Source organism: Ceratosolen solmsi, unplaced genomic scaffold (assembly GCF_000503995.2).
Source record: "Ceratosolen solmsi marchali unplaced genomic scaffold, CerSol_1.0 scaffold23, whole genome shotgun sequence".
In the NCBI taxonomy this organism is placed as follows: domain Eukaryota; kingdom Metazoa; phylum Arthropoda; class Insecta; order Hymenoptera; family Agaonidae; genus Ceratosolen; species Ceratosolen solmsi.
In genome coordinates, this window is record NW_011948430.1 from 2,596,924 (window position 1) to 2,613,914 (window position 16,991).

Here is a 16,991-nt window from a genome sequence, read left to right on the forward strand (position 1 = left end):
TATCTTATTCATACCTCATTGTATTATATTTTCAAAAACAAATATTTTCAAGCTTTCAAGCTTGATTCACGATTGATAATTCTTCTTAGAATTTTGTGTTTGTAATAAAAAAAAAAAAACAAAGTCCTATCAACTGTATATTTGCATTATGTCGTAGCGATCTTTTTATCATTTTAATAGCGAATTGGAAGCATGGAAACGATATTTACAAATACTACTGTAATCAAGAATTTGGAAAAAAGTATTTGCTATTTATTGAAGTAATTTATTTGGAATAAACAAGGAAAATATAGAAATTTGGTTGCGGAATTTAATAATTAGAGCAAATTTCTCTTCTTTAAAATGAATTCATAATAATAACACACGGTTGGCGCTTTAACACAGTCGAAATTAATAAGCAAAAAGTAAACAAAACGTCGTGTGGGAACGAAAAGGTATTTCAAATACAGAATAAAGCAATAATTCCTAACATGATTTCACTCAACTCTCGATAAATAAGTGCACGAGGCATGCCAAGAGAAAAGGGTAAAAAATGTTGGAATAGCTTCCGGAAAATAGGGAGTCGGACACCTTACACGAGGCCTGCAGCGACAGATGTAAGAAGTTGCGGAGACTTTAAAGGAGAGAGGGAGTGAGTAAGTGGGGGAGGGCGGGGGGGGGGGAGATGAAGGAAGCTGTGGAAAAAGATAGCTGGCAAGTTCGAATCGTGAAACGAGCCAAGTTCATGACCAATTGTTCTTAATGAAGTGCACGAGGAGCGAGAATAACGAGATGCGCAAGAGCGATAAAGAGGCAGCGCGGGCTTTCTCAGTCGGGAGGAGGGAGGCTCTCTTTCTTTCTCTATATCTCTTCTTCATCTCCCGACCGTAGGAGCCTCGAATGGCGGCGGTGAACCGCAGGCTTTTCCTCACTCCTCACCCCACCCTCTCCCCTTCGCGGCCACCGCCATCTCCGCCATCCCCGTCCACCCGCGATCTCGTAAATGAAGAACTGGCTAACTAATCCTTAATCAGTTTCCCGCACATTTTTGCTCATTTGGTATTTGCCTGTTCTCCTTCCGCTTCGCCTCAACATTTACAATGACGTCCGAAATTACCGACAAAGTCACTCCCGGCCAATTTTTACACCGCAACTCAAGCTTCCTTTAGCGCAGTCTGTTATTCGCGGCTCCCCCCCCCCCCCCCCCCCCCCCCCCCCCCCCCCCCCCATGCCGGCGCGCATTCCCCGGTGAGCCTAAGATAATTAAATTGTTTTAGGCGGGGCGAAAAACTCGCTCCTATCAATTATCATCTTGCCCGCGCGCATACGTTGCCGGCGCGCTACTTTCCAATTAACATCCAATGCGCGCCCGCGCACGCCAATTGATTACACGTACTCAATGACGTGTGAATTTCTTCGTGCTGCCGCCGCAATCGGCCACCGTAATTATTTAAACGGTTCTTAAATCGAGATAAGGATCGGCATGCCACGTCGCGCGCTATCCCTCGCTAAACAAAAAGAAAGAGGGAGGGAGAGAGAGAGAGAGAGAGAGAGAGAGAGAGAGAGAGAGAGAGAGAAAGAGAAAGAGAATGAAAGAAAAAACTAAAAAGATAGAGAAGAAGCGCGCCGTCCCTTGTCCCTCGTCTCCCCCCCCGCCCCCGGCCCACCGCGCCACCACCACCAACCGTCACGTTAACTGCATATTCGCGCCTACACTTCCGGGCTGAGCTCTCGATCAGCGCACTTAAGCGTTATCGAGGAAGTCAATGCTTGTGGAAAAAGAGCCTTTCGTGTTTGCCCAAGCCTACCTCTGAGCTGCCTCGTCCCTCTGTCACCTCGTGGAATCGACACACACGTGGGTCGTCTCGTACCCGGGTGTTCGGGCAGATACACGCTGCATATAAAAAGCAAAAAAAAAAAAAAAAAAAAAAAAAAAAAAAAAATAAAAAAATAAAGGCGAACGAAGGACAGAAGCTGAAAAAGTGATGAATGGTTCGTTCAGTTGAGTAAAAATCTTCTCGTTTCCGTAGGCCCTGACTTTGGTGAAGACATGCGAGCCGGTCGCCGAGATGCGAGAATGCAGAGCGCCGAGAGATTGGTCACTACTTGCGCTCCAGAACGTGCGAACAGGAAAGTCCCATTACCTGGTGATCTGTCGCTGTCCCGATACAAACATTCTCGGTAAGTACACACATACTCTCTTTTCCCCCGTGGTGGCTTATCTCGTATGTAACGCGTACATGGTCCTAGGAAAAAACGACGCGCACTCTTACGTTCGTTGCACAGATGAATACGTGAGTTCGCGTATATACGAGAGGAGGAAACCGACGCGTAATTGATTTTTCCGGTTTTGCGAGCGCAGATTTTCGCGATGGCTACCGGCAAATTGCCTGGATTTACTATACCGTTAGGAGCACTAGATTCTCTACATCTTTATATGCATCTTTCGTTGATGATCAATTTTCTTATATATGCCGGTACACAAAGAGATGAGTCTCATCGCCACTTACTTGTTTCACTAACACATAATATACTTACACGCTCGAACAGTATTCGTAATTGAAATTTCATAATGATTTTATAAGTATTCTCCTTTGCCATTATCCCGGATTGGTGAAATAGACGATGTTTAATTAATGCTGTCAATCATTAGTAATGTTATTGGCATCCAAGAACATTTAATTCGACATTAAAAACAAGATTTCTTCTTATTAACTCTGTGGTATATATTCATTATAAGCAAAATTAATTGAAAGACTGTTTTAATTTTGGCGACATTTTACAATAAATTAACATAACGAGGGCATGATTTAAAATTCATTATTATTATAGTTGTTGTTGTTGTTATTATTATTGTCATGGTGAACGTGTAGGCCAGTTTAATTTTCAAATTCATATTTGTTTACTCGTGAAAATGATATGCACGAAAGTCACCTTCAAATATAAAATTATTCGTCGCTTTATTATTTATATGTCGGTAGAAAATAATTATACGTGCATTGTACATACGTTCGTTACTTACAACGTAGAATTAATTTTCTTTGTCAAATATGCGCAAAGCATCTAAAAGCATGTTATACGAAGCTTAAAATTTTTTCGAAAAGATTACGCGGTTACAAATTAATTATAAATAGGTAAGGAGGAGTTGAGAGAAAATATAAGAAAATGGAAAATGTCGCCAATTTCTCACAGGAGAGCACGTAAAAATGTTATTCTCGATTCCGCAGAGGGTCCGATGAGTCACGATCAGCCGACTTACGCTAGTGTTCCTGGAATCCGTGTCTACGGCATGATGTGCGTCCAAGGAAGTCGAAGGGGTCGACCGCTCCGAAACATTCGCAGTATTTTAGGTGAGAAAGATTGAGAAAAGCGCATTTTACTTTTCCGCGTTTGCCTAAAAGACTTGTCGTCGGTGCTTATGTAACTGGCTGACGCTTGCGGCTGTTGCGATTCGAGTCAATAAATCTCTTCGATTGCATTTTCAGGATTGCCGGGAATGAGGAACGAGGACGAGCATCGCGAAACGTTCCCGTGGCATTTGGTGCCAGAACTAATGAGGACGGCCAAGTGGGAATAAGCCGACCAACGAACTCAACATGACACTCGCATTTAATTATTTATTCAATTCCCAACAATTTTCATACACGACTCGTTCGCTGCGCCCCCCCCCCCCCGCCCCACCCACGCCCCGTTTCTTCTTTATTTATAATATTTATTAAGAATATTATAATTCAACTACGAAATTTCCAAGTGCATGTACATCGTGTAGAAATTTATTATTTTTTTTTTTTCATTTTTTTTTGTTTTTGCTTTTTGTTTTTTGTTTTTTGTTTTTACGAAGGCTAGGCCAACGTAAAAGACTACGTCTAGGATAGAATACTCAATTACTCCTCACCATGTATAACTGTTGCAATTATTTCATCGGATGGCCAGCGATCATTCGATTCATGTGCATCCAATGATACTTACTCACGTACTTTTTATTATAAGCAGTTCGTTTTTGTAATTTAATTTCTTTCATCCATCAAAAATCACTAGGAAATGTCGGTTAAAATGATGATGACTGTAATCGAGAATTCTATTCTATATGTGATTATTGTACGAATGACTGCTACTTCACGGAGAAAAAATACTCAGCAAAGATTCATATTTTTCTAATAGTGCATGAAGAACATGAATTTATTCCTTTTAATAAAATTTCTACTGACTGAATTGTAAGTTAATTGTAATCTTTTACCTTTTTTTTTCATCGTATAATTAACAGCTTTGTTTAGCTGTTAATTTTTCGCATTTTATCAAAAATTCAACTAGATCAAATAAGTTTTTATAAATTAGTATTTTTCACCTATAGCACTTAATTTCGTTAAGGTATTTAATAATTAAATTAAATAAAACATGATCTAAGCATGATAATAAATCATTAAAAAAGCTTTCTTGAAATAAAATATACATAAAAAATTTTAATTTACTACCCATATACAAATGCATTTACTAGGATTAGTTTTATTTTATTACCTCTTGAAACGGTCTTTTTCATTATATTACACTAGAGCGAAATGGTACTGTAAAAGTGTCCATTTTAAGCAGTAAATCAGATGCACGAGAACGGGTAATTCACCGAAAATTAAAAATATTCTCAATATTTTTTTTATTTCAACATTTAAGTATTTTCGAAAATAAACTAAAACAATTGAAACATACATATTTTTGTAATTGAGTGAATTACCAATAATTTTAAACTTTTACTATCGAACGTTTTTACAGAATTTTTACTTTATTATTCTTACAAATGTATTTTTAATTTAAATATTGGTTTTATAAGTGCGTTTAGGTACTTTTGCTATAAATTATATATATATATATATATATATATATAAGTTTCCTGTCTATCTGATAATGTTTATTCCTTTCAAAATTTGAATGAAAATATCGGCACCTAATTATTATTGTAAAAGAAATGAAACATTGGAGATTGGATAAAGTAAGATTAATTGAGTATATAGAGCATAAGAATACTTAGAATTTTTATACAATCTACATTTGCCTTAATGCATTTATACTCGCAATAATATATAAGATTAAATGTACTGGTGCGCAAGAATTACTTTTAATAGAAAGAAAGAAAGAAAGAAAAAAAAAAAAGAAAAAAAAAATGCTACACATAAATCAACATACAAAGCTCAAAAATAAATATTCACTGAAAGTAGGATTTTCATAAAAACAAAGAATACAATTATTGATTCTGTTTTTTAGCTTACTAAAGTGATTGATTTTCATTTAAAATTATGCTTTCAAGAAGTATAATAGGCAAATTTGTTCTAATTAAATGGTAATATTATTTTGTTTTGCATTCGTCATGTCATATGTAAAAGTAAATTTACCGTATTATTTAAGATTGCGGTTAACGGTATTGATTGTCATATAAATGCCATGTTACTGTATAATCGATAACCACCGAATTTTATATTTTTATTTTCTTCTTTTTTTTTTTTTTTTTTTGTTTTTTTTTTGTTTTTGAATAATACACAATATTCCATTTTTATAAAGTAAATTTTTTGAAACTACAGTATTGTAACTCGTTGATAAGTTGAGCTAATATTTAGTCAATAATTCTTCGACGTGTATGAAGATTTCATGACTGCGTTAAGAAAAAGCTGAACGAAAACTTTAATAAACTATCGTTTCTGTCTATTATCACAAATAATATTTAACTTATTAAGAGGAATACTTATATTTAGCATATTATATTGAAAACGTGATTTTTCTAGTAGCGTATGTGACCAGTAATTCTTTATTGTAAATAATAATTGTCATGCATATGGTATAAATAAATAACGGAAAATTATAACTTCATATTAATCTACATGTAGTATCACAGCATAAAACAAGTATCCTAGACCTTGAAAAATTATCACATTGAAAATTCAACAAACAATTCACCGAGTCTCCCATGTAAGAACTATTTGTTTTACGTAATAACGTATAATGATAATTCTGAATACGACCGAAGTTTTCGATAAAATCTTAAGAATTTTAAATCAAATTTTAAATTATCTTCCTTCGAAACTTTAACTTAACCTGTAATTATTCCTTTTTTCTCTCAAAAAATGGGCATATCTTCGTTTATGAGCATATCAACTTACTTATTCACAAGAACAACGAATTAATTTTTACAAATTTTCGAAAGAAATGTATATGACTTACCTAAAACGTCGGAGTTGACCAATACACTGCAAGAGAACATAGGAGTGACAATGCGAGGTCTTCGCATACTAAAAGCTTTCCGACAGGCCTGATTGCAAGCTGACATTAGCTGTCCACCAAAATGACTTTGGGATTGATTTCCACTTTCACTGAAATTATGAAACGATTATATTATTGAAGAAGAAAAGCAAACGGAAACCTTTTATATTCAAATGAATACAAATAAAAGGATAGTATACTCTTTACAACTGTTTACTTTAGTATTTTTATTAAAATCAGGAAGTACAAACGAATAATTCGTATAGTCATAATTGTTATATTTATTATTATACGTATATGCACGTATATGTAATGCTCGAAGCATTTAAACTATGTAAGTTTAAAATTACATTGAACAGAAGAGGCTGAAGTAGGACAAAGCAAAAGCAAAAGCAACATTCTCTAATGGTGCGATTCCTTTGTCAAAAATATCAGTTTCTCTTCAATGTTAATTTAATTTAATATACACGCGATAGCTTTTCCCTCCAACATTCTTACAGACTTTTAATAAAAGATATTACTCGATTGAAAAAATTAAGTAAATATTGTAATTGTTTGTGCTTCAATATTTAGCAATTTTCAAATAAATAAAATGTAAAATTCAGGGAAAAAATTAGGATGAAAGAGCATATATCATTAAAATTTAATTGAATATCGATTACTTTAAAATTTCGTTCTTTGTGCTTCCGTTAAACGTTCATGTTTTCACATTGAATTTCATACTATTAAAATTTTTCTATTTATCCCTCTACTTATCCTATTATTTTTGTTTAAATTAAATTAATTATTAATATGTTAATAAATATGATGCTTAATAACTATATTCCGTCTTATTTTTAATATTTACATTAAATGAAATTCATTTAAATGAAAATTATTATTTAAGAATGAATAGAATATTATCATTTTTAAATTAGTAATACTTCGCATTTTTGTATATATTAAAGTATTTCAGTAATTCAACTGAATTCAAAATATTATGCTTTATCATTTGCATTACATTCGCAAAAGTAGGTTAAAAATTTTGTCCAACCACAAACTCTGAAGAATAATAAATGTAACTTTTAAAAAATATATATTTATAGCATTATGTACATAGGTATTGGAAAGAAGGATAAAAAATTATTACAATGAATAACAAAAATAAAATTCATATTTTATAACAAATATATTTACTATTGTAATATTCTTCATAACACAATGTATATTATACAATTTAACACTTTCTTTTTTCTATAGTTATTATTGTAATTATTTCAATAATTAGGCATAAACATATTTTTATCTTTACTCTTGTTAAAGAAAGATAAAAATATTATTGATGTTGCTACTTTTTAAAAAAATATCTTACACAGTGACATAAATATGAATACTTGACAAATGTCATTTTTATAAGAAAAGGAATTGAAAAAAATTGCATAATCATTTTCTCGTCGAATAAATGTATTTTTATTTTTTCATAGTCGATATTTTTTATTTGAAACATATTTATGAAAATGTATGAAGTAACACGATTGATCGAAATAATACTTTTTATAAAATCGATGTACCATGTACATGTGGTCGTGTCAGTTAAACCAAACTGAATTGAAAGTCAATTTTCATTTTGAACTTTATCACATTACAATAAATAAATAGTCTTATAATTTATTTGTATTTCACTATCTTTCATAGGGATAAATTTACGTCTAATTCTATACAATTTATTTGATTTTTAAAATGTCATTTTGATGATCTACAATATTATTAAAGCTACTAATTTAAATTAATTTAAAAAGTACAGCAGATGTATCAAAAATTAAAAATCGAAATTCACAAAGTACGAAGAGCATGATGCAATTAGGATACGACAACATAGTTAATGAAAACAGCAAAGGAAAAATATTGAAAACTTAATTATTTGTTTGTTTGTTTTTGTTTTTTGTTTTTTGTTTTTTTTTTTTTGTTTATATTGATTTGTAGTTCGCAGGTACTGAGATTCGTAATATTACGTATAAACATAACGAATATTTTGATTACCTATATTTGAATATTATTTCAATGTTACTCTAATGAAAAAATTTTTTATACCCTATATATGTTATTAAATAATAAACGTACACGATAAATAAATTGTGCGATTCAATTGAATTTTCGTAAAGATATTTCTTATAAAAATTTCATCTAAATAATATTATACAATTTCATATACACATTATAAACAAAGATTATCCGTTTCATTGCAAATTTTACTAGATATTACGACTCTTCACCATTCATTCTATGCTTTATTTAAAAGATTTTAATTATATTTTATTTCTCGAAAATAAATTTGGGATTTTTGCATCGTAAATTAACTCTTCGATCATCAGTTTTAGCTTCCAAAGGTTTCATATTTTGCGATTTAAATATTTAAAAGATTCTTTGCTCAGTGAACGAGTTTCATTTTGAATATATTGAAAAAATATCCAAATAGAATAAATTAACATTTTTTTATTTTGAATATTAATGTTTTCTTTCAACACAAAAATTATATTAAAAATTATAACGATATTATACGTTAATTCCCACTTTAATTACATTAATTTTTTTTTTATTTTTTTTTTTTTTTTTCATTTTCATAAATATTTTTATACATAAATATTTCATAAAAATTTAATTTTACCTCTAGCGTATTTGAAATAAATAATAATTACCTTTGTAAATCTTCATTAATTTCCCATTTCTTTAAAATAAAACAAACTCCCATCATAGGCTCTTCACATAATGGCCCAGATAAAGTTGCCAATTGAAAACCATTTATCATGCTGCTGTAGTATCTGATTACATATATTTTAATATTAATTTTAAAAATAACTCGTAAATAATATATATTTATTTAATTATAAATCAGCTTATAAATAATGGAATATAAGTCTTAATGTATTTTCATAAATGTGTTTTTTTTTTTTTTAAAAAAAGTTTTAAAATAAATCTAAATAAATAATCGACACGTTTCATCCATTCTTTCATATGCGCTTAAACTAAATTGTTTATTATAATCTATTTAATATATAAATTATTTATCGTTGATAAGGAAAAAGCAAAAATTCACGAACAATAATCTGAGATTAATACAAATGATTTGTAATGTTACTCACATCTCTCGAGGATCTGTATATTTCGTTTGATGATCCCAAAAAGATTTTCCAACAAAACTCGATTCGTTTAAAAAAATATTTGGACCACTTTGTCTAGGTCCGAAAGACCATATTTTATTCATAGTGTCTTCGTCCCAATCTGCATCTTTAAAAGCATTTAATAATTCATTCTTGAAGACTTCTAAATTTTTCTGCATTCTTTCACTAAGAGATTTCGACTCCAAATTTAATTCAGTTAGATCCGGCAGCTCTGACAAATTTTCTTTTTCTTTGCTTAAGTCGCCATAATGCTTATTCAGCCCCTTTATGAGCTCAGAATTATTTTCCAATAATTTTGTAACTGCTTCGGGTAGGGGCTTTGCATCAACTTCAAAATAACAACGCTGATTATTCAACGTCCATGTTTCTAACTTAATATCATCTGGCTTCTGTTCTATAACTTCGTTCAGCATATCAACTTTTGGAGCTGGTACAATAGTTTCTCTAAACGATACAATTGGCTCTGATACATTAATTTCGACTTTAGCGTAACGAAGTTTTAAGTCTTCTAAGCATCGTTCCAAGTGAACTTCCCCTGCTGTATTTAAAACAATTTCTCCAGTTTCTTGAATATGAACCAATGCACAAGCATCAGCTTGATTAAGAAGTTTTAAACCATAAATTAATTTTTGCAAGTCATTTGGGTGCTTTGGTTCTAACGCTACTCTAAGTATTGGAACTGTTAATGAAGTTAATTCGGAAAATGATGGACAGGCTATAGTGGAGGACAATGTGGCTGTCTTTAATACATGCTCTTCTAAATTACCAATACCAATGACATTCCCTGCGGGTACTTTAGTAATTGGCTCTAGTTCTCTACCCATGAGGAGATACAATTTTGAAATAGTCACTTTAGTAATGTAACATCCATCTTTTAAATCCTTTAATTGCAAATTTGGATCTATTACTTCGCCGGCTCTTTGCCTTTCTAAAGCAATTCTGGGATTATGCTTGGGCCCTAAAACATACAACTCACTACCAATACTCACCGTGCCCGAATATATTCTAGCAAAAGCAATCAGACTACTCTCACAAGTGTCAGTATCTTCTTTTTGAACATTATCCGTACTTTGGACATTCTCATTTGATATTGGTACAGGAGGCTTTTCATTTACTAATTTATCAATATGTGCTTGACGTGCAATTTCTTTTCGCTTAATTAATTCTTCTTGAGTTAAAAGTCTTGGCTTATTTTCAGGTAGAGATTTTTTATCTACTGGAAACATTTTTGAAATAAAAATAATAATTGGCGCTTGTTCGTTGGAATTACACGATAAAAAAGCTTCTTTTAAATTTTGAGTTTCTTTGGGCATAGATGAATATTCGTCCATTCCACTGATCAGTCGTTCCACTTTCTCCGAAGATAATTTATGAGGTGCTGGAATCTTTTCACATATTATATTGAGACATGACTCTGACAAGGGTAACCATTGCATACAAATTGCATGCAATTGTGCCTTGGGATCAGTATGACGCAAGTCCCTTGTGGTTAATTTAATATTTAATTTTTCCACCATTGATACAATTTTTTCCTTATCTCTCCTTACTATTACCGTATCATATAAAGTCCAAAGATTTTCTAAAATCAGTTGGACACATAATGGTTTCTTTGCCTTTTCTTGCGCACCTTTCATAATTCTCTTACTTTTTGTATTTAAATAATAATCTCCCCATAATGTTTTTGATAAAACTTTTTCACTAAAACCTAATTTGTCAGAAAAAATTTTGGCAAAATCTTTTATAGCAAAGCCCCATCCATCAATAGCACTAGCGAATAAAACATTTCCTTGTTCCGGTGAAAAATATAAATTTGAATCATCCATCTCTTCCAGTGCCGACTGCCAGTCCACTATATTCCTTCTTTCAATTAAATTATCTATGCTATTAGATAAAACATTTTCTTTCTCTTCATCTCGATCCATAACATCACTAGCATATAATTCTCCCATAACGGCGTTTACTTGCTCTAATACTTGATTCAAATGAACATAAGCGTCTAGTGGAGATAATTTCATTTCAGTAATTAATCTATCAATTTTATTAAGAATTAAAATGGGTTTTAAACTTTCCGCGTATGCTATAGAAAGTGCACTACGAGTTTGTGAGCAAACACCTTCAACGGCGTCTACTACAATCATGGCACCGTCGCATAATCTTACAGCAGTTGATACTTCGGATGTAAAATCTACGTGACCTGGAGAATCAATAAGGTTTACGATATATTCAGAATTATTACAAATATGATACAATGTAATGAGACTTGATTTCATTGTTATGCCACGCAGCTGTTCATCTGGACGACTATCAAGATAACGTAATTTTCCAGCTAATTTATTTGAAATTATTCCATTACTAGCTACCAATGAGTCAGCTAAAGTGGTTTTTCCATGATCAACATGAGCAAGAATGCAAATATTCCGAATATAAGCTGGTGTCTTTTGAAGGTTCTGACATTTTTTAAATTCTAATAGCCCCATTTTTAATTTATCTAATATGATACACAATAACTATATATTTTTCAAATATATAATTATAAATAATTTAATCGATAATTTATTTTATTGATATCTTTGTATAATTTTATTGTTTTTGTTTGTTTTTTTTTTTTTTGTTAAGTTTTATATTTTACTAATTAATAAATACACAATTTATAACAGGATTTATCAAGTAAAATATAATAATACACAAATATAGTCTTTTATATTTCAAATAATAAGTAATAAAGAATTACAATACTATTTCACTGTATATAACTTTCGAAAAGTAAAGTATACTTTAAATATCAAAAGTATTTGCTGATTCATTTGTAGAATTTTCGTTTTGTAGTAGAACATAACGGGTTTATGTTGAATTTTCGTGATCTTTGATGACACTAGATAAAAGTAAAAAATTTGTCTTTTTGACAAAATAGTGGTTAAATATATAACTTAAAGCTTATAAATTTCTTAATGATAATGTAGACGTAAAAAGATCTAGTTGGTAACTATTGTACAAGGCAGTTTTGAGGTTAAGATACTGGTTTAAATCATGTGCTTGTAACACTTATTTATTTACGCAATTTTAAAAACGAACGTTGCAAAAGCTTTTTTTCATAATTTCCACAATTTTAGCATTAAAAATTATATAAAAAAATAATGTTCAAATTTAGAAGTAATCTTTGTTTAACTTTATATTATACATTTGCCCGAAAATTTTATTTCTTTTAAACGTCGGCGGCACTTACAATTTTATAGGTAATCTATATATGCGCATATATATGCATGTGTATTTATGCGTATGTAATGCATATGTATAGAGCATGGATTTTGCGAATTTCGTGCGTAAAGATAAGGATAGATGTGAAATGAAATTTTTTCTTAATACGATGGTTTGCAATATTAATTATTTGTAAAATGTTAGAATTGGACTTTACAAAATAAGTAAAAATAATTACAAAACCAGCAACTTTATTTTTATTGTACTATTATAATAAATATATAATAGTATATATTATATATATATATATATTACTATTATACTATTATACTATTAATCTAATCTTTACTTAAAATAAGATATATAAAATATGTATGGAACATATAATACCATTTTAGTTATACGTTAATTTTAACAAAATTAATATTAATATTAATCAAATATTCCATAAATAATAATAAAGTGTTGATAATTAAATAATATGATATGAAATAAATAATATAAATGATAATTTGTATTATAAAAATTAAGTATATGATTGAATATAATTTTATATATACAACTAATATATAAGCGATTATATAGTCGCTTTCAACAGTATTTATTATACAACCATTTTTTTTTTTTTTTTTTTTTTTTTTTTTTAAATCCCAATTTTTTTTTCTTTCTTTTTATCAAATAAAGAATTTTGCTTCAAATAAATGAAGAATAGAAATATGAATGTAATTTTTTAAACGGATTAATTTTGACAAATTTTGACACATTATATAATTTTCATAAAACATTTAAAAATATTTTTTATAGACATGGTGTAATAATTTTTAAGGCTCAAAATGAAAAGTAATAGTTATATTTTTATTATGTTATTAATTATTTATTATTTAATATAAAAAAAATATATTGTGCATAAAAATAATTGATTATGTAATTAGAAATTTTTATAAGATTTTAATAAAATGATTTATATACGAGTGCTCAAATTAATTTCAACTGCGTATAATGAAAGATTTAATTTGAACTATTTTATGAAATATTAATTAAAAATTTCAAGAATAATTAGCCAGAAAATTTTACCTCATGATTTTTAATTTTATCAAACTTAGGGGAAATAGTGCATTAATTTCAAGTAGAAAATATGTGTGTAGTGATGCGATATGGATAAAATGTTAAAGTTATTATTATTACATATATATATATATATATATATATATATATATATATATATATATATAGCAATATACAAAAAAAAAAGATACAATAAAAAGGTATTATAATTCATTACGTAAAAGTAATTAATCCTTTACGTAACATTTAAATACCAATTTTCATTATAATCTAATATGGAAATTAAATAATCAAAACTCATTTTGTGTGACGTTGTTTGCAGAATTATTATAATTACTATTAGATAGAAATCTTAAATTCTTAAATTCAGGCATCCTATTAGAAAATATTACGTAATTCTGTTTCAAATTAATCCAAACAAATTTTTTCCTTTTATTGAAATATAGCGTTGAAAAATTATAAAAAGGTGCCACAGTCTGCGAATAATGTCATTGCAAATATATGGAATTAATTAAAAACCTAACATGATAAAGTCACTTGTTATTATAATAATTTGTGCTCTTACAGTATGTATAACTTTTATTTATTATATTTATGTATTTTTTTAAAGAAAAAAAAAGTTTCTTTCAATCTTATTAGAATATATTTTCGTTTGTTACAAAAATTTTTGAAAATATCTTTTTAGATTCCTACAAGCACTATCAACAATCAATATAAATATTTCTCTGTTATATATAATATTATTATATCAATTAATATATGGTTTACTTGATTTTGTTTTTCTAAAATTTTGTGATACTTTAGTGTCCTATACACATGTAATATGTATGTAATTTATTATTATCAAACAATTAAAATTTGTCAAATCTTATCTGCTAATCTTTTTATTCGTACTTATTTATGGACAAAAATAAGTTTAAAAAGCAATACTAAATTCGCTAATTGATTAATCTTTAATCTAAATTTTTTTTTTAAATAAGAATACTTATGCAATAAAATATATTTGTTTATATCGTACATACTATTAGTATTTATGTAATTTAATTTAAAAAAATTTTGAACTCTATAGAAATCTATTCTGTTTGTAAAATTTTATTTATTATTGTAGTTCATGGAATGTAATTTCATAGAAGAGAAATCAAGTAGAAGAGTAAGTAATTATCATATACATTTCTTTTAATGTAATATTCTTATTATTAATATATTTATCTAAAATTTCTCGATTTTCTTATTTATTTATTAATTATCGATATTCTTATTTTATTATGTTTGCCGTAATGTAATTTCAATATAATAGTATTTGATTAGAGTCGGCTGAGAAAATGAATTCGTATATTTGACTTTTTAAAATAATTATAATTTATTGTATTCGCAATGCTAAACAAGGAGCATAATATTCTTCATGTTGTAGAAAAATATGTAAAAATATAATTATTCTACAAACCTTCATTTATGTACACACATTTAATTATTCTTATTTAAATAATAAAGTTGCCTAATTTATTGTAATTTAATACACTTTGCAATAAGAGATAATTATAATTCAATTATTTTAAAAATAAAAAATAAAAATAATGTAAATGGTAATTATTTAAGCGAGTACTTTATTAATGTTTTCAATAATTTTATAAAAATCATTTACTCATTATTCTACACAATGACTTAAAAAATAGAGAAAAAAGAAATAAACGGTGAATATTACAATCCATCAATTGATATACTATAGTTTGACAATTTTCCTTATTACCTTTGTCGAAAAAAATTAAACAAATGAACGTATGAAAGGAACGTTGAGGTAATTATTTTTCTAACTCCTCATACACGTTCCATTACTAGTGTATAATAAATTTCTTGTTCCACGTTCTTGAATAAACGTAATTTTGATTATATTATAGTCTATTGCAAATCATTATGCATATCATTATGCCTTTCAAAATATATTCACATTATATCGGTATTATTTTTTTATTTGCACATTTTGTATATAAAATTCATATTATTTATTTATTAGATTATGTCACAAACATATTATTATTGTTTAAATATCGATAATGTTGTATTTTTAAAAAACTACGCATACATTATTTGAAATATTATTAATGTATTTTATAAATAATATTATACGTTAATAATTATTTATATAAAAAAAAAAAAAATAGTCGTAAGATAATTAACTAATGAATTGTGAAGTTAATAAAAAATTTGTTTTAATTCTTCCATCATACTATTAAATGTTTTTAAAACAAGAAATTTATTAAAATAATTATTTTAAATTTTTAATTTCCTTTAAAAATAATAATATATGGCAGCAGCAACGAAATAATAAATAATAATTATCAAATGTAATAATAATAAAATGTTATCTACGATGATGTCGTAAATCCATATTAAAATAAAATAAAATCTAAAACAGTTTTGTTCTTGGAGAGATGATTAAGGTTTTGTTGTATTAGAGCTAACTAAAAAAAAAAACCACAATGCAAACTATATTGACCCTGTATAATGTATATTACTTCCTGTAAAAATAACTTTTATCGTTAAGATTAATAATGCAATGAATTTTATAGTAGATAAACAATTGTTCATACACGGGACAAAATTTAGACTATTTTGAACTTATCTAGTCGGTCGACTCCCTACTCTTAATCTTTCTCTTTATTTCTTGCTTTATTTGTTTCGTTAAACATTATTTTTTTTCATTTAAAATAATTTTCCATACAAAAATAATTGTAATAATTTATGTAATATCATAATTTTGGTTGCCTTATATTATCAATATTTACTTTCTATTTATTTAATTTTAGCTAAGTTTATACATTAAAAGAGTTTTATTAAAATTATTAATTATTTATCTATTAAAACTATTTGTAATGAAAGTATCATATTTTTATCAATACAGGCATATTTTTGAGACAAGCAATGGTATATACGAAAATAATGTATTATCCTTAATAATTTATGAGCTTCATTAAAATATTGCTAATTACATGATTTCTTATAAGAAACCAATTAAAATTTAATTACAACATTGATTAATTTCAAATACTATATAAAATATATTCTTATTCATTTACAATAATATGTAATTAAGCAGTCAATAATAAAATATGGTTGAGAGATTTTAAATTAATCGAATTTACGATATATATATATATATACATGTATAAAGTACATATTGTTGTAATCGATTTTATGGATCTTAGCATTTCAATAAAAATATCAGATGAAATCTATCATACTTTTGAATTCATGATTTATCTTTCTTGAATTATGACGCAACTGTAGACATTTAAAAACTTATTTATAAACATATTTGTAAATTCTTACATCACGTATACGTCGAATGAATTT

At 28.1% G+C, this 16,991-nt stretch overlaps 2 protein-coding genes across 2 annotated transcripts in view; one reads left to right on the forward strand and one right to left on the reverse strand.

Annotated features, from left to right (window-relative positions):
• The window catches only part of dsx-c73A (doublesex cognate 73A), a 51,682-nt gene extending 47,500 nt beyond the window's left edge, over positions 1 to 4,182 (forward strand). The window contains exons 3-5 of the mRNA XM_011501973.1: positions 2,010 to 2,160; positions 3,207 to 3,329; positions 3,465 to 4,182. Coding sequence (XP_011500275.1) covers positions 2,010 to 2,160; positions 3,207 to 3,329; positions 3,465 to 3,556 — 366 coding nt within the window. The 3' untranslated portion in view covers positions 3,557 to 4,182. The remainder of the gene's footprint in view (positions 1 to 2,009; positions 2,161 to 3,206; positions 3,330 to 3,464) is intronic.
• A 1,920-nt stretch (positions 4,183 to 6,102) lies between these two features.
• On the reverse strand, positions 6,103 to 11,862 carry LOC105363992 (elongation factor Tu GTP-binding domain-containing protein 1). Its single transcript, XM_011501821.1, has 3 exons — positions 9,342 to 11,862; positions 8,898 to 9,020; positions 6,103 to 6,332 (listed from the first exon to the last, which is right to left on the reverse strand). The coding sequence occupies exons 1-3, from the start codon at positions 11,855 to 11,857 to the stop codon at positions 6,143 to 6,145; spliced, it is 2,829 nt and encodes a 942-aa protein (XP_011500123.1). The 5' UTR covers positions 11,858 to 11,862; the 3' UTR covers positions 6,103 to 6,142.
• Positions 11,863 to 16,991: the final 5,129 nt, after the last annotated feature.

What these genes read in the sequence shown, in the direction of transcription:
- LOC105363992 (XM_011501821.1), bottom strand. Translation starts at nt 11,857, where the DNA reads ATGGGGCTATTAGAATTTAAAAAATGTCAGAACCTTCAAAAGACACCA. An exon ending in TATACAGATCCTCGAGAGAT is followed by an intron (nt 9,021 to 9,341) that starts GTGAGTAACATT and finishes ATATGTAATCAG; the next exon opens with ATACTACAGCAGCATGATAA. An exon ending in ATTAATGAAGATTTACAAAG is followed by an intron (nt 6,333 to 8,897) that starts GTAATTATTATT and finishes TCATAATTTCAG; the next exon opens with TGAAAGTGGAAATCAATCCC.